General features: G+C 45.3%; 1 protein-coding gene across 1 annotated transcript; it reads left to right on the top strand.

Moving 5' to 3' along the window:
* The first annotated feature begins 3,003 nt into the window (after nucleotides 1-3,003).
* On the top strand, nucleotides 3,004-24,301 carry LOC308295142 (myogenesis-regulating glycosidase-like). Its single transcript, XM_080738131.1, has 6 exons — nucleotides 3,004-3,079; nucleotides 16,722-17,053; nucleotides 18,021-18,555; nucleotides 18,732-19,536; nucleotides 19,643-19,761; nucleotides 20,548-24,301. The coding sequence occupies exons 2-6, from the start codon at nucleotides 16,776-16,778 to the stop codon at nucleotides 20,893-20,895; spliced, it is 2,085 nt and encodes a 694-aa protein (XP_080594257.1). The 5' UTR covers nucleotides 3,004-3,079; nucleotides 16,722-16,775; the 3' UTR covers nucleotides 20,896-24,301.
* The last annotated feature ends 219 nt before the right edge of the window (nucleotides 24,302-24,520 follow it).

The raw sequence follows: 24,520 nt of genomic DNA, 5'->3' as shown, positions 1-24,520 counted from the left end.
TCCTGACCTTGTTTCTCAAAGTGGGAACTTGAATAAAACTAAGAAAAAGAATTGCTAAAAATCATTTGAAAATGAATTTAGGCTAAAAAAAATGTCTATTTGTGAGCCTATATCTTTTCAAAGTCAAAGCATAATGTTTTCAGTCATTTCTGATCAAAAACATTTTGTCCCCCAAACCAAAATCATTTGGTGTGACACTAGTTTGGACAAATTAAACAGGCAATTATTTGGACACCTATTGGCTAGAGAGGTCCTTCTTCTGTAAGGCTATTCAGCACTCCCAGCACAACTGCAAGACAGGTGTCTGAGGTGAGTTATGATTTTAACATTTTCATGAAATGCCATCTTGTTGAAACTTTGACAAACTCACCACTTTGGATGTCTGTTGGTGTGACACCTTTTCATTAAAAAAAGCTTAAGTTATTTGAAGTTTTGGTCATATTTCCATGTAGATCTAGGTTGCTTTGTTATAGCTAGCATGCTGTTAGCATGCTAATGTGTACATAGTAGCCTCAAGGTAAACCTAAATGCAGAAAACGTAATATGGTGTGACACTTAATCATAATGGTGTGACATGTCTGCTTGTCACGCCATATGACTTGATTGTCACACCATATGATTTATACTGTATTTAACTACAGATATAACAATAAATAACAAAGTTCCATGTTTCTTTTGTACATTTAAACATTTGTTTTAAACATTTTTACATAAAATGTAATTTAGCTTCATTCAGTGATACTTCAAATTCATCAGACAGAGCAGAAACCCCTTCACAGAAACCTTAACATATTGTTTCAATCTAAATAATATTTTCTCTTTGTCTTAAACTATACATTCCATTTTATTTTGTCAGCTGGAAAATGACAAGTGCTGAGAGAACGAGAAAGTACAGGGAGAAACTAAACAATGACCCAGCAAGGAGAGAGGAGCCAAAGGGGCGAGACTGCATTTTCTACGAAGAGCAGGAGGTTGTCTGTGGCATAGCAGAACCGCAACAAGGCAGCCGGTTTGCTACCCTCACCAAATACGACTGGCTGATGTACAATACAGTCTAAATGTATAATCTAATCTGATCTAATACTTTTGTACTTTCACTCACTGGACTGGACAGTGGACAGTGTTAAGGTAGGACCCGAGACAAAACTAGCGAAAATAGCTGATCTACAAGCTCTCAACACGTTGTGCTGCGAGAGCTTGTAGATCAGCTATTTTCGGAGTTGCGCAACCCAGCACTCTTTAGCTAGTGGAGATGTGGTGTAATGTCATGATTCCTAATTACATTTGTTCAACACAAAATGCTGTGTTCAAGTTCAGGAGACTTCGGAAAAAAGCAATTTACCTGAATGCTGAGTTCTGTTTCCACTAATTGGTGTTAATAAAATGTTGCCTTGGCTCCAAGTGTGGCTATGCGCCTTATTGTCTCTTTAGGATCCTTCTGCCGTGGGCCGGCAGAAGACTTAGGTGTGCGTAGCATTCCTGTGCACATCCTCATCATCCATCTACTACTACAATTCTTTCTTATCCCATGTTAAAGCCCTACAATAATATCCTGTTCAGAAATATTAAGGCCATGTTATCCTGGGTAATTGTTTAATCAATCAGTAAAGTTCAGTACTCACTAATAGGTAGGTTAAAACACAGTTTGCTTTGACACATGAAGATATGATCATACGGTGTGACACTAAATCATTTGGTGTGACATTCCAAATAGTGAAAAATCATACCTTTATTAATGATTAAACCAAAAAAATGTTTATGGATTACATAGAGAATATTATCAGGAAGAGTCACAAATATTTGTGTAATTTTAGAGAAAGTTTTGACAGAATACATTTAAAATATGTTGTAAGATCATGAACATGGGCCTCACACAGAGTGTCGATTATGAAAAAAATATACAGATATAATTCATTTTCAAAAAACTATAGTGGATCACTGGTTAGTTATGATAAAGGACTTTGATAAAGTGAGTAACTTAAGAAAGATGTACTCCATTTTCATTTTATGAACAATTATTTTCATGTCACACCATATGACGATTTTAGGCACAAGTACAACAAACTGCTGAATAAAGTCTGATTCCAATAAAATATCTAAAAACAAAATGTATTTCCATAAGGTTGAGAGTGAGTAGAACAAAAGTAAATAACTTTTATGCCTGCAATTTAAAGTTTTTTTAAAAACAAATTTTTTGGGGCGTCACGTCACTGACCCATGTATGTACAGTTAAATGGGGGTAAATAAAGGTGTAAACAGAGCTGTGTTACGTTGCAACTTATAGAAAACAAATTTACAAGACCATAATTGTGCATTTGCTGTCCAAAATAGTTATACATCCAAATAGGAAAGGTTAGCTTGGTATTAACTTTTGAAACAAATGACAGCAGTATAGGCTATTTAAATGATTTGCTTTGGGACAAATAGCAGCACATTTTTCAAATGTATTTAAGGGTAGTTGGCCCTATTGTACAGTATCAAGATCACTGTGTGGAGAATGATTTGTAGTCCTTAAGGGAGTTCTTCTGTCACAGCTCAAAACTCTTGCTTCTTTTTGTTTAGACATGTTTTCATTCTTCGGTGACCTATATGGTGGCTTTTCTCTCTCTCTTTTATATGAGTTAAAAAAGGACCTCAATTTAAACAAGCCATAGGCTTTAGTGGTTTATCCTCGATTCCTCGTTGACCTTGTAGGCTACCAGTGAACTGTAGCCTACCATTATGAAACTGTTCCCTTAATTTCAATCAATCAATCAATCAATCAATCAATCAATCAATCAATCAATCAATCAATCAATCAGTCAACACAGTGTGTGTGTGTGTGTGTGTGTGTGTGTGTGTGTGTGTGTGTGTGTGTGTGTGTGTGTGTGTGTGTGTGTGTGTGTGTGTGTGTGTGTGTGTGTGTGTGTGTGTGTGTGTGTGTGAGAATGGTATCGGCACAACGGCACTACATTTCCCAGAAGCCCGTGGGTTCGTTTGTTTTCGGTCCACATCCGGTCACATCTCGAAAACTTGTTTTGCAAATGCGCAGTGTTCGACACAGCAGATACACACACACACACAGAAGTCCGGGGGAAAGGTGAGTTAACTTGCATATTGGACTAAAAGTATATTATGCGTTTTTTCCTTATTGAAACGAACAGTAAACGGCTATGGACTAGATATAGAGCAAATATGGAGCAACTTGGTTACAGTAACCTCCCAGAGATGCAGCGAGAATATCGATGAGTTTTTCCACGGCGGTCGAAGGCATAGGACTGTAGTCGAGTAGTGTAGTGGGTACTAGTGTACTGTACTGGAATGATATTAGCCTATCTATGGCCCTACTGTAGAAATGTGTGTATGTCACTTCTAGTACCTCGTTTATTGTCATACCTCCAGACAAGGTCCCCCATTGGGATAACAGCGCCATCTGGCGCTGCAACAGAGTAAAACTCATAAGCTCCCGTACGAGAAATATCATTTGTCGGAAGGGCTGTCAATCACAAACGAGGGCACCGCCCCCGAGTGTATATAAGCCAAGGGGCAAGTTCTGCCGATTTAAAATGACTCCAATACGGAAGTAAAACTTCCTATGATTGGCCGCTAGTTGCGCTGTTTTCCCCCTCGGCCGATAGCAAAAAGAATTGTTCACCATTGGATCCCATTCATTTTCCCCTTTCGTGTTCTAACCTTAATTAACATTTTCATGAATACTTTATGGTTCCTATCGCTAGTTATCGCTAGCCTTTCAATCACCATCATATGCGTTTTGTCGAAATTTGGTCCAATGTATTTTAAAATAAATTATAAAGTTGCAGGGTGGGGGCGGGGCCGACTTCTGATGAAACTGATCTGCGGCCAGCCTGCATGCACTGATGCACAATTCGGTTACCCAGAGCAGAGCAGATCTAACAACTCGTCGTAATGCGACGCACTGTTAGCTAGATCGGTTTATTTTGTACAACGGCGTGTAAACATTTTTACAAAATAAATCTATTATACAAACCCAGGTTACAATGTACATTTAGCAGACGCTTAATCCAGAGCTATTAAAATGAGTGAGGACATAAATAAACACACATATATTCTCTATAATTATATAAATGTTAAAACATCGTTTTTGTTAATTCGCCTACAATGTATTTACTCTTATAGGCATATCAGCCACAAATACACGACTTGGTATTTATTTATTATGAAGGCTACCTACTGCCCGATTGTGTAACAAGCCTATATATAATGCCACCAAAACAATGCGTCTTTATTTGTTTTTTCTCGTCTTGATTTGTGCAAGTATGGCATGCCATTAAGCTAATAGCCCTACATAAACATATCGACACCAGACAACATATTAGTGGCCACTTACAGCCAAAATAGCCTATGTTCTAAGCCAAGGGAAGCCTATATTATTTTATAAACTCCTCTTTAACATTGGCATATAGCATTCTTGATAATTTGTCAATCATATGCCTACCACAGACTTACTTTATAGGCCTACTTCAGACCATTTATCAAATATTTCATGTAACATTTTGGAAACTGAAAACAGCACTTTTTATATGAAGTTGCATGTCCTGCTATCCTGTATAATTCTTGCCATACCTCATATACCTGTTGTTGGAGCCAGGATGGGAGATCTCGGTCGGGAGCTCTTTTGGAATTTGAAGTTGGTCATAGCAGACTTCGGCGACGTGATGTTATGGCAATTATCTGGCTTTTTGTAGGTTTAGAACGGCTATTAGGTAATAATGTATTTCTCCCAAGTAACCACTCGTATATAAAGTGGTATAGCCTATAATATAATATAAAACTAAAAAGAAACACTCAACATTTAGCCTCACCAAATGGTATTAATTAAAACATTTGAAAATAACACTGAGGCTACAGTATAATTGTCAATAGAACAGTCTGCAGCACGTCAAACTAAGTTAGCACTTACATTCACTCACACATACAAATGTCACACAAATTTGCATAGGAACGCACACAAATAGACATAGGTTGATCTCACATTTTATTTCCAAAATATAAACCAGAATGAAATTGACTGAATCAAAGAGGAGGAATATGCTGAATGATGTAGGCCTGCTACTGTAAAAAAAAAAACTCAATCAAACAAATGACATGAATCAAGCGCATTTACGATCGCTGATTGAAATAACCTCTTTAGCCTCCCGGAATAATTAACCCACGATACTGCATGTCAGCTCAATAATTAGTTCATGAATCCATTCGTGAATCCAGCTTCTCTTCTACTGTAGGCTGGCTACTTAGCATGTCACAATCACAGACTGTAGTCACAATGGACAATTCATATGCATATTGCATCCATTCCTACATTAATCGCATTGTTAACATAGGTGTCAAATTGTTGTCAGCTTTTGTTAAGAGGTGTGACTGAGAACTATGAATGCACTATGAACTATGAATGCAACCTCAGTCCTATAAACATCACAAATCCCTGTTAATAAATATGAATAAACACATGCATATTTCTCTGGACGAATGCCTCTTTGCTTTGTGAAAAGTCTAGTGGACAATTAGCCCCATATAACCTCGAGACACAACGGTATGCAGCGACGGGTGAGGTTCTATATGGGGCTAGTGGACAACTGGATTATTATAAGACCCAGCGGAACTACACGGGCACTTTCAAAAGTGGAGTCCTCAACAAGGCTTCCATGCGGGGTACAGAGTCCTAGACGGCCGGTCAGGTTAGCGGTAGCCTCGGGAACCCAGGCTTGGTTAGCGGCGGCTGCAGCGGCTACTCCAGAGTCCAAACGTTTCGGTGCTCAAATCTCCGTGGCAAAATTAAAAAGTTATTCGGACATTTACTGTCACTGCGGTCCGTCTGTGTCATAGACTGTAGAAAAATAGTCTGTGTGTTGTTGTTGTTGCGTTGTTGTTGGCTTGTTGTGGGCGATCCACGTTTTCTTCTTCGTCTGCTGTATTTTCGGCAGAGCTCAACACATTCTCCCAAGTATCCTTGCGTTGCACGTGACCGTTGGCAGCCAATAGCATCTCTGGTAGCATTACAATTCTATTTATTTCTATGATGGCGACACCCATTTCAAGGCGTGGAAAAGGGCCGTTTGCGCTGCATAGAAACCAATGGCGTCATTTCGTCCATATTTTTCTACAGTCTATGATATAAGCCCTGCGGGCTATCATAACTTCCTCTTCCGCACCTCTGCTTGCCTGCAACTAGAGTATCGCGAACTCAGCCAGATAAGTATAATTTTCTGTAAAGTTTAGCCTAAGCGACGGCTAGGAAGTCGGCCACTGGCCTTTATAGAATATCTCCTGTACGTCCAGTTCCAGCTTCTTCAGTTCCAGCTTCTTCTCTGAGCTTGTTATTGTCCGATAGCCTCTTGTAGCTTAGCCTAGCTTCAAGCTATCGCTGTTCCACGGCCCTCGGCTAGCATGCTGCTATCCTTGTTCCCCTGGAAGTGTGCTCGATGCTGGAGACTTATCGCTGGTGAGGACACCCATCCTCGGAATTTCCTTCGATGATCCCGCAGGCTGCTTCATGTGGTGAGTCTTTCGAGTGTTAGCAAGTGCCTTGCTTGCTCGTTCCTTTGTTGATAGCCTCATGCTAGAAGGCCCTCACCAGGGCACTGATTGCTAGCGCGCCCTAGCTGGGTGTCGCTATTTTCTTTACTTCTAGCTGGCTAGGACTTTCCAATGTTTGTCCGGTGGTTTCTCGTGTTGTCCCCGCCGCCCTGGTCTCGCCGACCAGGGCTACGGGCCTCTCCTGGCAGGTTTTGTGGGCACGCAGCGGTGCCCGCTGTTGTGCTTCCTTCACTTAGCCTCCACTAGCCTTGTGGCCTGCCTGGTTTCCCTCCACCGGACTCTGCTGCCTCCGGGGCTCGCGGCGCTGTACGCCACAGCGCTGCTTCTCGCCCCGGGCCGCAGCCTGCAGCCACTACGCCTATAGGGGGCTCCAGCGCGCCGCTGGTGCCCTACGGCGGACGGCTGCAACGTCACGGGACTACTCGCTGGTTCTCGCCCTCTCTCCCGCCGGTTCGGCTGGCCGCTGTCCCAGGGAGGAGAACCTGCTAGCCCGCCCGGCCGCTCCCATGCCGGGGGCGGCTAGCGGCGTGGTGTTTTCCCGCCTGCAGCCACGACGCCACGTTGTTTCTGCCTCCGGGGCTCGCGGCGCTGTACGCCACAGCGCTGCTTCCCGCCCCGGGCTGCAACCTGCAGCCACTACGCCTATCGGGGGCTCCAGCGCGCCGCTGGGGCCCTACGGCTGGCGTTCTGCAACTTCACGGGACCACACGCCGGCCCTCGCCCTCTCTCCCGCCGGTTCGGCTCCGCCGTTCCAGGGAGGAGAGCCTGCTAGTCCGCCCGGCCGCTCCCACGCCGGGGGCGACTAGCGGCGGCTCCGGTTCCCGCCTGCAGCCACGACGCCTATTGGGGGCTCCAGCGCGCCGCTGGTGCCCTACGTCTTAGCGTCAGGGAAGAAGCCAACACATATCACCCAGGGTCGGCCTCGTCTTCCCGCAAGGAAGCATATAAAGGCCTTAGCACAGGTTATAAACGTAAATACAATTCCCCGAGCCGGGGATTATGTTACTTATGCGTTGAACCCTGTCCCCCGGGCTCCACGTTGTGTGTCGCATGTGTTATTAACAAGCGAGGCTTCTTGGGTCCCCCACCGGATACGGAAATAAGCGTACCGGAAACGGAAACGCTCTTTCCGCCGGTGACTCCGCGCCTTCCGGCCCGGAGGTCACGTGTTCGTCCCCCACCGGATACGGAAATAAGCGTACCGGAAACGGAAACGCTCTTTCCGCCGGTGACTCCGCGCCTTCCGGCCCGGCGTCTAGCGGATACGGATACGTGCCCGGATATGGAACCTTTCCCTTCCGGCCCGGTAGTTCCGCTCAGGCGGTACAACCCCAAGGCTTCTCCGTTGCTCAGCAAGGAATTGGGTTGAAGGCTCTTCTCCCAGTATTCCTCCTACAAGTGAGTCTTGCAAGTCCTCGGTTCCACGAGGACCCTGCATCCTTCCGCCCACCTCCGCCTCTACCCCCTCTCTCCCCTCCTCCATGCAGAAGGAGTGGAATGGGTCGGCGGCGCCCCAGTATATCCCGCTCTCCCCTCCACTGTACCAGTGGAAGGGGGCCTGGGTCTGCGGCACCCGGACTGTGGTTTTTTCCACATGGTGGGGCTCAAGGAGACCACTTACTTGCGCCCAAGCGCACTGAACACAGCTCTCCCCACAAGGCTTGTGGGAAGTGGGTGTGTTAGATGACATAGGGTTGAGGGCCTAGCCCTCCACGGGGTCTGGGTTCCGTGACGGCACACGGTCCTCCTCCCCCCGAATGCAGACGTTTGAGTTCTGTCCCACGCAGGGGAGAATGAAAATCTCTGTTGCCCAGTAGCTTTTCCCATGTCATCAGTAAGAGTATGGTAGTCGAAACAAAACTTTTGTTTACCTACCTCTCAGTCCCTAGCACAAAGGACCCTCCTCTCTGCTTACAGCCAGTCAGTGTATAGAGACCCATGCAGGGTTCTTTATTCACTCAATGGATTACTTATTGTCCCAGTCCTGCAGACTGGTGACAATTAAAAGGTTTTCCCTGGTTTGCAATGGGCTCCACTGTTTTGCTATTAGTCACAATAACAAAGCTTCTCTTCTGTGCTATTTCTCCTCTGTCTCCACTGAGCGGCACTGTCGTGCCGAGTTCAGTTCAGAACAGGAGTATGGAGTGTTATGTACAGCATCTTAACACTCTTCAGGGACGCCGAGCCGGACTCCTCCCACAGAACCTGTGGGATGAGGTGGCGTAAATGACCTTGGACTGTGGGTACAGGGGTCCCTGACTACACAGGAACCTCCTTTCCCCAGGCGCTAATATTTATTTTCCTTATTCCATGCAGGGATAATGAAAATGGTTACTGCCTCCCTTGTCCCCAAGTCTTAAAAAAAAAAAAAAAAAAAAAAAAGTGTTTTGAGCGAGCGTGGCCTGCTCACTCCTACACTTGCACGGACAACCTCTTATCGCTTGCAACCGCTCAGTGTAATGAAGCCCATGCAGGGCTTTCTACTCACTCACGATAACAGATTTCCCAGTCTTGCAGTCATGCAGACAGGTTACAATCAGAATGGGTTGCAGACATGCTGAGGTTCCCACCCATGTTAACTGCGGTTCACAGTGGTGCGGTTTCTCCTATGTGCATTTTTCCTCTGCCTACACTAAACGGCACTGTAGTGTCGATTCTAGTGCAGGACAGGAAGTGTTTCACTATCGGTGTGTGGGATTATGAGTTGGCCTAATTTTCCCTGCAAGGAACTATTAAAGGCCTCAGATCTGGTTTAAACGTTTACACGTTCTTCCCCGTGCTGGGGTAAATGTTTTTACGTAACGAACCGTATATCGCAGAATGCTCTTTCTGTTTCTCTTTCCACCACCGTTCAACATGTTGACGTCACGTCCGTTGGCGCGGCCGTCACCGGATAAGGAGGGGAGCTTCCCGGATACGGAAGTGCTAATCCCCAACGTTCCTTCTCCCCCGTGCAACCTAACGGTTTCTCCCTCGTTTCACAGCACGTTAGCACGTTGTGTGAAACGGTTAGGTTCCGAACGGAACCCTTGTTTATTTAATACCCTTGATGGTATTCTGATAAACATTGGAGACTGTGCAATCCGGGCAATGGGTGTTACGTCAGTAACACGTGGCCTTAGATTGCATTTCTTGAACCACCCCCGCTTCCAGCTGGGGTATTTACACTCGAGCCCGCGCTTGTAAGCAGGAGCTCTGAGTGAGGAAATAAGCTCGGTACTATGCAATGGTGCTGTAGTAGAGCTCTTGCGAGACCTGAACCAGCTTGGTTTCTGGACTCGAATTTTTCCTGGTTCGGAAAAAAGGGGGGGGGGGGCTGCATCCCTTCTGGATTAGGGATATCACACCAACTTGGTGTTGGCCCACCTGAAGGCCTTGGGTTTTCAACGTCTTTTTGGCAAAAGTATGTTGACGCCTTCCCAGCAGATCTCCTTTTGGGGTCCCTCTGGATTCGACCACGATGTCTACCCGCCTCTCTCTGGAGGGGGTGGACAGGTTCCTGACGTGTCTTCGCTCCTTTCAAATTGGACCAAGTGGTCAGTTACAAGGAGTGTATGAAGTTGGCAGGGCTGATGGTTTCAGCGGTGCAACTTCTTCGCCTGGGCAGGTTTCATATGAGACCGTTCTGGCGTTGGACACTGACGCTCAGGATTCCTCCCCTGCAAGGGTGCAGGGAAGTGGTGGTCAGCCAGGCCTGCATGGACGCGCTGGTCCCATGGCGGGACCAGGCGTTGTTAATGAGTGGAGTCTCCATAGGCGTGGTGGTGTCACGCAAGGTGATCACCACAGACGCCAGCCGCTCGGGCTGGGACGCCACCCACGAGGGGCGCTCAGCCAGGGGTCTGTGGACCCCGGCCACGTTGGAGTACCACTTCAGTTATCTGGAGTTAATGGCGATCTACTTGGCTCTCAAGTATTTCGAACCGTTTCTCCGGGGTTGTCATGTCCTGGTCAGGACGGACGACATGGCAGCCTTGTACTTTCTCAACAAAGCAAGGCGGCCTCTCCTCGCGCACGCTGGATCAGCTGGCACGCGAGATGACTCTCTGGTGCGTACCGCGCCTGAGGTCCTTTAGAGCCTCCCATGTTCCAGGCCTTCAGAACGGCGGCGCCGATCTGTTGTCCAGGGGGGAGCCTCGCTACGAGGATTGGTCTCTCCACCATGCGGTGGTGAGACAGATCTTCTCCAGGTTCGGTCAACCTCGGTTCGATCTCTTTGCTTCCCAGGAGAATGCGAAGTGCCCCCTCTACTTCTCAGTGAGGGGACCTTCGCCTCTGGGGGTGGATGCGTTCGCACACGAGTGGCCGGAAGGCCTTCTCTATGCCTTCCAACCGCTGGAACTGATCCTTCCCACACTGGAGAGGATCAGGAGTTCCAACCTGGAGGTTCTTCTTGTGGCACCGTCCAGGGGAGTGTGGAGGTCTCTGATCACCCCACTGCTCTACCGGTCCCCCTGGCAGCTCCCCTTGCATAGGGACCTGCTGCGCCAGGCGGGGGACGATATCTTCCATCCCGACCCCCAGGCCCTAGACCTGTGGTTTTGGCCTGTGAGAGGGAGAACCTGCTAGCCGCAGGCTTCTCAATGGCGGTTGTAGCTACTTTTCAGAGTGCTAAAGCCCCCTCCACTAGGGTGGTATATGATGGAAGGTGGAATGTTTTCTTGGACTGGTGTGAGCTACAGGAGCCACCTGTGGTGGCTCACTTGGCTCCAGCCCAGAAGGCGTTAGTTTTCTTGCGGGACCGCCTGGACCTTGGTCTGGCGTTCTCTACGCTTAGGGGTTATTTAGCGGCTTTTGATGCCTGTCACCTGGGGGTGTCAGGCATGGGCCTTTCTAAATTCCCTGAGGTGGTCAAGTTCATACACGGTGTCGACCGTTTAAGACCTGTGACTGGTTTTTTGTTCCCTGCTTGGGATCTACAAGTGGTTCTTGAGGGCCTTTGCAAGGCACCCTTTGAACAGATTGGGAGGACCTCTTTGAAACATTTAAGTTTCAAGACAGTTCTTTTGCTTGCCTTGTCTACGGCTAAGCGTGTGAGCGACCTTCTTGCGCTCTCTGTGAGCCCTGATTGTATGAGGTTTCTCAATAATGACTCCAAGGTTCTTCTTAAACCTCAATTGAGTTTTATTCCTAAGAACCGAGTGGTCCCGAAGGAACCTGTTGTTTTGACGGCTTTCCATCCTCCTCCGTTTGCATCGGAGGAGGATAGGCGTCTTCATTGTCTTTGTCCAGTTAGGGCCTGAAGGCCTACTGTGACAAGACGGTGGTCAGCAGGTCTACTTCTCAGCTTTTCGTGGTCATGAATGCCCGTCAGCGAAAAGCGGTGTCCAAACCCACTCTGTCGAGATGGATTGTGGATGCTGTTAGGTTGGCTTACACCCGGGCTGGGTCTGAAGTGCCGGAGGCACTTAAGGCCCACAGTACTAGGGGTGTGTCTACCTCTAGGGTTTTGTCCAAAGGTGTCTCCATTGAGGAGATTTGTGCGGCGGCGAATTGGTCTTCGCCGTCCACCTTTGCGACCTACTGTCACCTGGACGTTGCGCCTTCTGCTATGGCGCATACGGTTCTAGGTGCTGCTGCCCCGCCTACTATGTAGTGGGGCGGCTCTCTCCCCTTCCTGGGACAGCTTGCTACTGTCTCTAGGATACCTGGGGGGGGACCCTGAGTCTTTTCCCTTATATTACTGTAGTATTATAAGGCGGACCTGTGTCTGCCCTTAGTGCATATGGCAGGCCTCGGTCTGTCAGGGTCTCTTTTCTGTCTAAACACGCCCAGGCCCTGTGGTCCTGGGTCGGATCAGTCCTGAAAGGGGTCACGTCGGTTGACGGGACCTCCTTCCGGGTGTGGTCGGTGTGAACGACAGTCTTGTCGGTTCATGGCTTCTCGGGGAGTGTATGAGTCCCAATGGGGGACCTTGTCTGGAGGTATGACAATAAACGTATAGGTTCCGAACGGAACCATGTTTATTTAATACCGGAGGACAAGGTCCCCCAGAATAAAGCCCCTCGGTTCGCTAGTTGCGGGCGCAGAGGTGCGGCTTTAGAGGAAGTTATGATAGCCCGCAGGGCTTATATACACTCGGGGGCGGTGCCCTCGTTTGTGATTGACAGCCCTTCCGACAAATGATATTTCTCGTACGGGAGCTTATGAGTTTTACTCTGTTGCAGCACCAGATGGCGCTGTTATCCCAATGGGGGACCTTGTCCTCCGGTATTAAATAAACATGGTTCCGTTCGGAACCTATACGGTTAGAAGAATTCAACTGCAAAGACTACGCATGTTTAGCTGCACCAGCAGCCACAACAATGTAGCAGTTGTCTGTTGTCTGTTGTCTACCATCAGTCAACAAAGTAATAAAACAATGGTGTGTTGAGCAATCAAAGGCTATTAACAGACTTTGACTGTTTAAACCATGAATAGATAGAGCAACACTTATATTGTCTCTTTTCTTATTTAAAAAAATGTGAATGAATTAGTAGTATTTTGTCCTATTAGGCTAATACTTGGGCAATATTACTTAATGTAAACAGTCATGAGAGTGAAAGAGGATCAACCATTGACAGTATCCCATAGGTGGAGGAACATCTGTGTTAAATTAGCACATTTTCCCAAAATATTAAAAGTATACATGATAGATTAAAGTTTAATATTGCTACAAATTGCTACAAAATCATCCAGTCATTTTGGGGCATAAACAAGAAGTTGAAGGATGACATTAAGTCTGATAATGATGTATCGTGTATGTTCACATCGTGTATACTTTACCATTTTTCATATAGCCTACATTTTTAACAAAATGCAAAATAGCCAATTTTACATTGAGGTGCCTAGATGTCCCTATTGCCCACCTATCCTGTTTCCCTTACCATGATACTACTATGGCACAGATACGCTGTATGTATGTATGTATGTAATGTATGTGTATGTATGTATGTGTGTATATATAAATATAAAGCACCGATAACCGAAATGCAGCCGATATAGGCTTGTAATTTTTTCTAGCTTGAGGCGTTTTTCTGCGTGCATTGTGCAAAGACTTTGCACCGTTATGATTTTGAACACATTTACAGTGACAGTGACAGCTGCTTTTTTAAACCAATGACTATATTCAAGACTTTTTAACAAGTCTGTTAAAAGAGTAGTTTGGATGGACACAGACAGACAGCACCACTGGCATCACCATTTGGCACAGACAAAATAGTCTGTCTTTGAAATGAACTTCCAAACCAAGCTCACAACATATCACTAATGCGACGTGTTATGAGCATGTAGATCTGCTATTTTCAAATCTAGAAAAGAGTTGGTAATAGTAACAAATTTGAATTCTTGTAACATTATAACAACATACATCTTGTATGGGGTCCCTGGCACAAAATATTTTTCAGATAGGGGTCCACAGTCAAATAATGTTTTTGTTTAATTTAGGGGTCCTTGAGTGATTTGACCTATGCAAAACAGACATAAAGGAAAATCGCTAACACTTGCTTTGCATCCCTATATCTATAATGCTTTATAAACATACTTGGCATTATAATCTGCTAATAACACCGTACAATTATAGTTCTAAGAACACCTGAATAATCACAATGCTTTATAACAATAATCATGGCCTGGGTGGCTAGTCTAGCGGTCCAGGCACCTAGACTTCTAATGCTTGCTAAACCCATGACAGCGTGTCATATCGTGAGTTCAACTCCTGATCCTTATGACCTTTGCTGCATGTCACTCCCCATCTCTCTCTCCCCATTTCCTGTCAGTCGACTGTCCACTATTTTTAATAATTACATTGTTATATATCAAATACATTTGTGAAAAACTATAACAGATATTGTGTTATGGACAAAATCAATTTGTCTATTTTATGCTTTGACGTAGAACTGTTTCATGTGAAAATATCCGTGTCACATTGGGACTTTTGAGCTTGTAGAGATACTGTAGTATGCTATGCTATTTCAGCTATTTTTGAAAATGTTTATTTTTTTACTATCGCTTAATTGATTTGTTAGTTAATAAATTAACTGTTGCGCGGTGCACTCCTGTTAAACATTGCATCCCTTTTCAGTGATATCATTACGTGTGCATCCCGCATCAAAAACTCATTCAAGTCGCTCAGGGACTCATTCATGTCATGGTCCTGGGGTCCCGGGGATGCGCCTCCATTGGAGTCCATGTTAAAATAATTTACCGGGTCGCGGTAAAAGAAAAACATTTTAAAATTCCACAGACACCACCATTGTTCATGGGTGAAAGCATCCTACTTTACCCTACGTTAACACAAATACAATCCACGTAGAAAGTCTTAAACAGGCGATAGAAACGTCAATGTTTTGATTCCACCGACGTCCGACGCCATTTTGCGCGCCCGAATTTATTAGGGGCACATGTTTTAGTAGTTTTAGTAGTTCTAAGTTCAAACATTAGAAATAGGCAAACATTTTGAAAATAGCCAATCTACAAGCTCACAGCGCTCGAAAACATTGTATTGAGGACTCATACAACTTTTCTGGGACCCATTTGAATGACCACCTGTGGGTCCCGGGACCCATTACATTGAAAACCTAGTAACATCACTGCCTTTTCTTTCCTGCAGTGAGGATGCTTGCTGTGTGGATGAAAAATGAAACTTTTCAATAAAGCTAGCCGAGCCGGGACAGAACCCCAGACACCTCTTGTCCCAAAGAGGCTGCGTAGTGTAATTGAGAAGCTCTGCTGTGGATGATTGGCCCGCATTGTGGTTGTGGGTAATATAGGCTTTCCACAACTGAACTGCAGCAGTACAGTTATTTGAGGGCTACCCCAGATAAATAGTGTTTACAGATTTCCGAGGTGCCCTGATCTCATAAATGTAATTGAAACATGCTGACAGGGTGTCTGCAGTAGAATCTAAGAGGGTGTTTTGTGGTGTAGCTGGTGCTTTTACCTCCAGGGCTTGGCATGCAGCCAGTCACACACCAGATAAGTTCCACCGTATGGATGGGACGATAAGCGATATTATCGTTTATCGTGATAAAAAGCATTCACGATAATCGTATCGTGGAGATTTAATTTATCGTGATATCGTGCTCCGTCATGCACTGGGATCAATTCAACTTTTATTTGCAGAGCTGCATATCCGGTAACATTTAAACGCTCTATTGGTAAAAGGAACTTATAATATACGTACTTGATACAGTCTTTTTTACACTCTCTACCAAATCTCTTTGCCAAAGAATAGCCAATCTACAAGCTCACAATGCGTTGCGTTGCGACGCGCTGTAAGCTTGTAGATCTGCTATTAGGATAATGGATGTTGGGGATATTTCGATAATCGCGATAATATCGTAAATCGCGATTTCTTTGGTCACAATAATCGTGATATGACATTTTCATATCGTCCCATCCCTATTCCACCGTGCTCTCAGTTGAACTGCTGCTGCTGCTTGCTGCAGGCTGCTGCTGTACTCTGCTGCAGGACACAAGCACAATAGTAACCTAAAATCCTCAGTGTGAACTATTGTTCACTCTTAGATATACAATTTAGATACATTAGCACAGAGGATTTTTCTGTGTAGTACATACCCTTCTTTGACTGGCACTGTGCCAGTGGCACACTATAATGTCACATACTGAGCTGGTTAGCCATGCCCATGACTGATAGAATAACCCGCTACAGTACTGAATCCATTATTTTTCTATCGGGAGACCTTTTCAAATTGATTTGTGAAGCAAGTGACCCTTTTTTCTGTGGGCATTTGGCACAGGCTCACAGCACATGGTCTACAAGCTCAGACGTGTGAGCTTGTAGATTTTCTGTAGAATTCTGTAAAATGTGTGAAAACTAACAGCAAATTAATATGCAATGATCTCAAATAATTGCGATTGCGCGCTGTGGTGTAATATTTGTAACGTGTAATAATTGTGAGAGACCTAATCACAGGGTGGATTTTGGTTAACGTCCAGCGACATAGGTACAAGCATTGTGTCCCATGTGTGTACTTGTACATCAAACTGCCTGCCTCATGCTAAGGAAACAGGGGATAGGCTATTAGGCTCCTGATCTATGGGTTACATGGCTTGAACTTACTTATTCATAGATAGAAGTTAGAACCTTAGCATATTTTAGATCTGTTGATCTATTCTACACAATATACTTTACTAAGCCCGAATGTTTAATCCCACTCTTTCAGGCATGTGCAAACCAGCAGCGATTTTGACATAAATCTCGGCGGGACAGCAGCACTATGTACCAGATAGTCCCCGGAGGTCCTGGGGACCATATGATGACCGGCGGGCCAGCCGGCTCCCCTATGAAGAAGAAGCTGGGCCGCGAAGGACGCCCCCTGGTGCTGGCGGGCATGTTGGGCTGTGTGCTGGTGCTGGCTGCTGTGGTCTCCTGGTGCTACTACTCCGCTTCGCTGCGTAAGGCTCAGCTGCTGAAGGCAGAGCTTCTCGACCTCAACAAGGACGGCTTTGTCATCCGCAACCAGGCAGGGGTTGTCATCTTCACTATGGCCTTCAGGTGGGCTGACTCCTAAGCCTCTGTCCCTTATTCTCCCTATTTAGACGGCCTCTTTCCCCATTCCCTTTGCTCTTGCTGGACTAACTCTGTGTTTATGTATGAAGTGAAATCAGTCTCACCATACTTTAGGCACACTGCATTGCATCTCTGTCTTTTAGGCTACATGTTGTGGAACAAGTTTCATTCAGAAACATAGTTTTGTGTCAAACAAAGTCAATGTTTGTTTGAATCAAGAGGGGTTTATTTGTCACTCTCACCCATTGGTGTGGTCTGCAAGACTGCAACATCATTAATCAATACAGTGCACTCGATCATAATAATAGTGCTCCCTGCTGAGTGCCAAGCTGTACCAGGCCTGCCTGTGTGTGTGGATGTGCTGTGTGGATGGACAATGAGAAGCTGTACACTAGACCGACACATGATAACACACCCTGAGGGGTAGGAACAAAACTTGGTCACGTGCTCTGTATATTTGCTCTCTTATAGACAGAAACAGACGCAAAACTGCATTTACATAAGAGAGTTAGCATGGGGTCCAATGATATTACACTGTAAAATCTTCAGTGTTAATGTATTCAATTGTACACTCGCTTGAGAGTACAAATGTAACAAAATGGACCCACATTGGTCCATTTGGTTAATACAGTTGTTCACTCGCAAGAGTTAAATGAACACCACAGATTTTACTGTGTAATTTATCTAATATAAATTATGCATAGCTTGCGAGCTAATTCAGGCAGATATAGTTCAAAATTGTCATAAGAATAGCTTAAATAACCTATCTACAAGCTCACAACCCACTGCATCGTGAGTCGTGACACGCTGTGAGCTTGTTGATCGCCTGACGCCTGTTTGCTATTCGGTGTAGAACAAGGTATATGCGTCTTAAGGAGTTTATAAATAGTAACTACCCGTGTACAGGTGCTCTGCATAATCACCATACGTTCTCACTTCCTCTTCTCCTCAGGTCCGGGACTCTAGACCTCGACTCATGCTCAAAGGAAAGGAACATTCTGACCTGCAGCCAATCAGACTCTGGCAAGCTCAACTTCTTCATCCAGACAGTGGATGGACACAAGGACACGGTTATGTGCTACCGTGTTCGCTGGGAGGAGCTGGAGCACGAGCGGTTGGTGGAACACGCCATGTCCTACAACGATTCCCACTGGTACGGAGGGGCGGAGACTGCGACACAGCACTGGCCGATCAGCATCCAGGGTGAAGAGGAGCCGCGCCCTTTCATCACTAGTGACGTTTATTCCAACCGCAATGCCTTTGGGGGGATCCTGGAACGCTACTGGCTGTCGTCGAACGCCACGGCCATCAAGATTAACGACTCGGTTCCCTTTCACTTGGGCTGGTCGGAGCGGGACAGGACTCTGAGGTTCCAGGCGCGCTACCAGGACTCGCCGTACAGACCACTGGAAGGACAAAAGGCCCTGTCTGAGCTCAGCTACAGGGTGTGCGTGGGGTCTGACGTCACCTCCATTCATAAATACATGGTGAGTTTCCAAAATGTGCCATGTGTTCCCACCTTGTTTTGAGATATAATGCAGTACCTGTCCAAAATATGAGTTATATTGACGCATATATGATGTAAACAATAATTGTATTTCTTTTTCATCTATACACATTTTGCCAAAATTCTTGTGTGTTTGTGTGTGCACGTTTTGTACAGGTACGAAGGTATTTTCCGAAGCCGATCAAGGTCCCTGCCCCTGAAGTGTTCAAACACCCGGTGTGGTCCACCTGGGCCCTGCACAAGACAGCCGTCACCCAGGAGAAGCTGCTGAGCTATGCCTCCGACATCACCAAGCATGGCTTCAACTGCTCCCACCTGGAGCTTGATGACCGCTACACCGCTGACTATGGGGAGTTTGAGTTCGACCCGCAGAAGTTCCCCAACGCCAGCGACATGTTTGACAAACTCCGTGAGGATGGCTTCCGGGTGACGCTGTGGACACATCCGTTCATCAACTATGACTCCTTTAACTTTGGTGTCGGCGTGGAGCGAGGCCTGTTTGTGCGCGAACCAAGTGGCGAGCTGCCCGCCCTCGTCCGGTGGTGGAATGGCATCGGCGGGATCTTAGACTTCACCAACCCAGATGCCCGCGAGTGGTACACTGCACAACTCCACGATCTCAAGGAACGCTACGATGTGACCTCCTTCAAATTTGACGCCGGGGAGACTAGCTACCTCCCGCGCCAGTTCAGCACCCTGGTGCCCCTCGCTGACCCTTCCACCTTCACCCGCCGCTACACAGAGATGGCCATGCCATTCAGCGAACGTGCTGAGTTGAGGGTGGGATACCAGAGTCAGAACATCTCCTGCTTTTTCAGGATCATCGACAGGGACTCTGTGTGGGGCTATGAGCTGGGCCTCAAGTCCATCATCCCCACTGTGCTGACTATAAGCATACTGGGTTACCAGTTTGTCCTGCCTGACATGATAGGTGGCAACGCATACCCCAACCGCACCACACGTACGTAACACCCACAGAACATACTGTATGTGTTGAAGTTTGATGACTTGTTTTGATATGGTTTTATAATCTAGGGTAGAGTGTTGAGTACTGTGTTGTGTTTTAGGTGGTTTAGATGGTAAAGATGATCTGCCGGATAAGGAGCTCTACATCCGATGGTTAGAGCTGTCTGCCTTCATGCCTGCCATGCAGTTCTCTATACCACCCTGGGCCTATGACAAAGAGGTGAGCAAAGCTAACCAGTTGATAATGATCGCAGTCATAGTTATGAATAAGTTACTGCCCTCCGGTACACAGACCTAGCAGCCAGTTACCTGTGGGTGGTTACAGGGGCACTGTTGCCTCACAACAAGAAGGTCTTCGGGTTTGAACCCCACTGGGTGTCGACTGGGGCCTTTTTGTGCGGACTTTGCGTGTTCTCTCTGTTTTCAGGCGGGTTTAGTAACACCAAACCCAAGGTTGCTTCTCGCCCTTAGGCCGTCTTACTGGTTACTATACTGTTCTATGAAGATGTTTTTCATTATTGGATTATTAATCAAAAATAATTACATCATGGTTATGGTCAAAATACCCTGAGTATTATTATTTTAATAATTTGCTTTCTGCTTGTCTGTCATTGTCAGGAATTAGAAATATAATGCTTAGGTATTGGCTACTCTTAGCCCTGCACTTTGATTATGCTGGAATATACACAGCATAACACATGATTTATGTTCACATCAGAACAGAGCGTGGCCGTGGCTTGCTGAACTTTTCTTTTTTCATCTTGTACTCTTATTCTCCCTGAAATCTTCCGGTGACTTTATTTTCTTTGTAACTGGTTTTAAATCATTTTACCACATAGATTAAATGAACACTGCTCTGTGCACTGTAGTGAATACACCCTTGCTACAACTAAGGCAGTGTCCATAAACAATGTGCCAACTTGCCAATAAATTAGGAGTTGTGCTGATAGTCATTCAAGGTCATAGTTACCCTGTCATGCTAACATATGTATGTTGTTATCCAAAGGTTATAGAGATAGCGCAGAAGTTCACTGAGCTTCATGAGACCTTGGTGGCCCCGAGGGTTCTAGAACTGGCCGGGGAAGTGCTCGACACAGGAGACCCGATCGTACGCCCCCTCTGGTGGATCGCCAACGACGATGAGGCGGCCTATAAGATCGACTCCCAGTTCCTGATCGGGGATGACCTAATGGTGGCTCCGGTGCTGGAGCCCGGTAAGCAGGAGAGAGACATCTACCTGCCGGCAGGACGGTGGAAGAGCTACAAGGGAGAGCACTTCGATAAGGGCCCCATGTATCTCACAGACTACCCTGTGGACCTGGATGAAATAGCCTACTTTACATGGGTGCACTGAATGATAGATGAGCAGACGCACACAATCACATCTATAAAGTATAAAACACAACCAAATCCGCACACACGCACGCACGCGCGCACACACACACACACACACACACACACACACACACACACACACACACACACACACACACACACACACACACACTCACACACACTCTCACACACTGATTCTAGTGAGCACACAAGTTGAATGGCTTAAACACAACCACACAGATTCTAGTGAGCACACAAGTCAAGGGAGAGCAGGATGTTTGTTTTTCATCGAGAACTTGCCATGATGAAACCTTCAAAAGCGGAGAGTGATCTCTGTAAATAACTATTAACCCCACACCTCCACTGACCCTGCTCTCTGCCCACAGCTAGATCATAGTAACGCTCCATTGCCGGGATTAGAGGGAAACTCACATTCACTTTAATCCTTTGACTCTCATCTTTAAGCTGTTCCTCATCCTCATGTGTGCCTTCCACAGCTAATTGTCAAAATGACCTGAGATTGTATCGTGATCACACAGTCTTCCATTTTACGGATGTCTAGATTCAGGACTTTACTTCCTGGTCTACATCACCTAGGCTTGAATGGTTGTGGTGGTTAAGGATCAACATACGCAGACTATCGGCGTGTCTCTGTGCCATGTTTTTATATTTTTTTCCCCCCAGTATTCTGTGATAGTGACAGTGAGTAGAAGCAAAGGGCCTTGGGTGGGATTTTAACCCAGGCAACCTACCGGTACTTAGCCTTCATATGGTTACACACTCCACCAGGTGAGCTACCTGGGTGCCCCATCTCTGTGCCATCTTTTGAACTTTATTTTAGTGAATTTGATCGAATGGCAGTGGGATTTGTCCCACTTAGTCTTGTGTAGCTAGGCAATTAAAAGATCTAGGCCTACTGTTACGTGTTACGTCCTGTTGAATGGGATTGGACCGCAGAGAACAACGCCTACTGCTTTGAAAACCTTTGGAAATCTTGATACCGTCCCAATGTGAAGGAACGCCCTAAAGTCTTTGCATTGGTTCTGCGATGCTGTTATTTTATCATTTCCTAATTTTATCATTTCCTAATTGTTTCCGCCCGGTTTTAGCTGATCTCTGATCATATGTCTACGCCAGACTAAGTCCTCTGTGTGTGTGTGTGTGTGTGTGTGTGTGTGTGTGTGTGTGTGTGTGTGTGTGTGTGTGTGTGTGTGTGTGTGTGTGTGTGTGTGTGTGTGTGTGTGTGTGTGTGTGTGTGTGTGTGTGTGTGTGTGTGTGTGTGTGTGTAAAAGATGTAGTGGTATTCTAAGCAATGTGTATTTTAGTTTGTGTTTGACACTGTTAGGTGCCCTCCACAGTAGGCGCGGTCACCGAGGTTTTTGGGGCGGCGAGGCGAGCGGGCGCGGTCCCGTGAAATCCACCACATCGTTTGTTCATAAGTACGCGGGCGGTGAGAGATGGGTCGTGTTCATCTATGTGAAATACCGCGCAGCGTTTACTCACTGAGCGGGTGTGTTTGTGTCTCACCGCGGTGCGGCCACCGCTGATCCTAGCGGCAGCCCCGACGGCTGGATCCTGAAGCGCAACAAATAATGCACTCTGAGTTGGACATTGCACCCCAACTCAGAGGACATTCCAAGTTCACCTGATGTTTCCTGACCTGATGTCAACATGGAATTGGCTCTATCATAGGAAAGCCTAAAGGGTTTTTGCTGTTCCCAGTTCCCACCAGTTGAGCTAAAAAGCTCTTAAGCATAGTACAACCATTTGCATTCTCAGGCCCATTGTGTGCACAGTAGTTGCCCCTGCACTTTCTCCTAGCTTAGTTTTTCCGCTTTAGCTTTTGGGTAGTATTGAAGCGTCTGTACAGTCAAGTGTTTTGTTATGTAGAACATGCTTAGGCGTGTCACTCAGCACACTGACAATGTTTATGTCAACATTCCTTGATCTGTGGTGTTAACAGTTCACCATTTGAGTGCCAACAGCTATTGTGCATTTTTCACTCGCACTGTTTAATACAATCACAGCTCAGGGGAGACATTAAAGAGCCCATAAATATATTTTATTTATATCTACTCAAAAGTGTGAAGTTAACTTATATGAAGGACATTGTAGCAATAGTTTGAATATTTGTGTTGCTCATTTGCCTTGCTAATCAGGGATTGTCCTCAGAGATGCCAGATTCACATCCCGTCCATGTCTTTCAGCAACATGCTCCGGCCTTGTTCCTTTGCCTTATCAGCTCAGTTAAAGATATCATAACTTTAAAACAGAGTTTAAAAAAACTTGTCTCTTTACCTTGCCTGCTGCATTATAATTTATGCCGATATGGCCTTTCCTACCTGATACCCATGAAAGCTGCCTATGATCATAATAATGTGCACCTTTTGAGATTTCCTCAATGCCAACAGTAATATATTGCAAGGAAATGCTTTGAAAAGACTGGCTTAATTTATTTGTGTCCACTGTGTAATCTATTATTTTTATGTAATATTATTGAATGTATTACTATTATCTTAGATTGCTTTCTTGAAGCTAAATTTGATAGGGATATAATAAGGGACTACATAAAAAAGTGTATGTATTAATCTCCTTTAGGGTGTCAGTTTTGGACAAGATCCATTTGCAGCACACAACTCTGTACTTCAATAAGCTAATAAAAAAATGTTTATTTTATTAGCTAATGACTATGAGCCATGGGCTCATTACCATGGGGGACCCTTCAAGAAGCCATGGATGAATATTCTTGCATTATTTAGGTGGACTGCCAAAGGCTACTGCAATATATGGTTGTGGTTTTTCATAGTGTATTTGCTGCAACTTAAACGGAAGTTACTATGAATGTATAACTGCTCCAGTACATACAATGAAACAACACTGCATTAAGTAATCTATTTATTTTTCACTCATTGGTATGTTGTCACTCTTAAACTCCTTAATGCTTTTCTAGTAAGGTGTAGATTTTCTTGTTCCAGCCTCCGATACATGTTAACTTTCTCATTAAGACTATTTGAGGACTAATAGCCTCAGTGTGCCATAGATAAACCACATTGCCTGAATTCCTAGTTTTTGTGGAAAAGATGCTATGCTTTACATTTCTTCTTCCAGTTTTGCAATAGATCGGAGAGTCTTAGAAGTTAAATACTTTTGTAATTTTTTGGGGGGCAAATGGTGGCCTTCTGGTTTGTCATCCTGTTGTCTATTGTTTGAATGTGGAAAAAGCATGAATTTAACCAGGAAGCTATGCAGTACAATCTGTAGTGTTAATTACTCTTTCAGAGTTAAATTAATACTTCAGATTTGACTGTGTATGTCACATTGATACACCAATCCTCAAGTTCATAAAACCACATGTTGCTTTTTTCTCCTCATGAAATATGATTTGACTTTTTGTTTTATCCCTGTCCTTTCAAAATAGGTTTTTGTAACCAACCTATTGTTAACTGGAAATGTGAACACTACTGATAGTGGTCAATAAAAAATGTAGCAGTTTTGTGGAAACTGTCTGTTTATTGTGTTTAGGAACTAGGAAGACAAAGGACTTCAGTTTAACATGATTTTCTTCTCATTCAAAATAATAATACTAAGAGACAGGAAGAGGTTCTAGGAGAGAACCAGGAGGAATTAAGTTAAATATTTTTCAG

Source organism: Nannobrachium achirus (genome assembly GCF_963921795.1).
Source record: "Nannobrachium achirus genome assembly, chromosome: 12".
Classification (NCBI taxonomy): Eukaryota; Metazoa; Chordata; class Actinopteri; order Myctophiformes; family Myctophidae; genus Nannobrachium; species Nannobrachium achirus.
The sequence above is the reverse complement of the archived record's forward strand: the minus strand, read 5'-3'. Positions and strand labels throughout refer to the sequence as shown.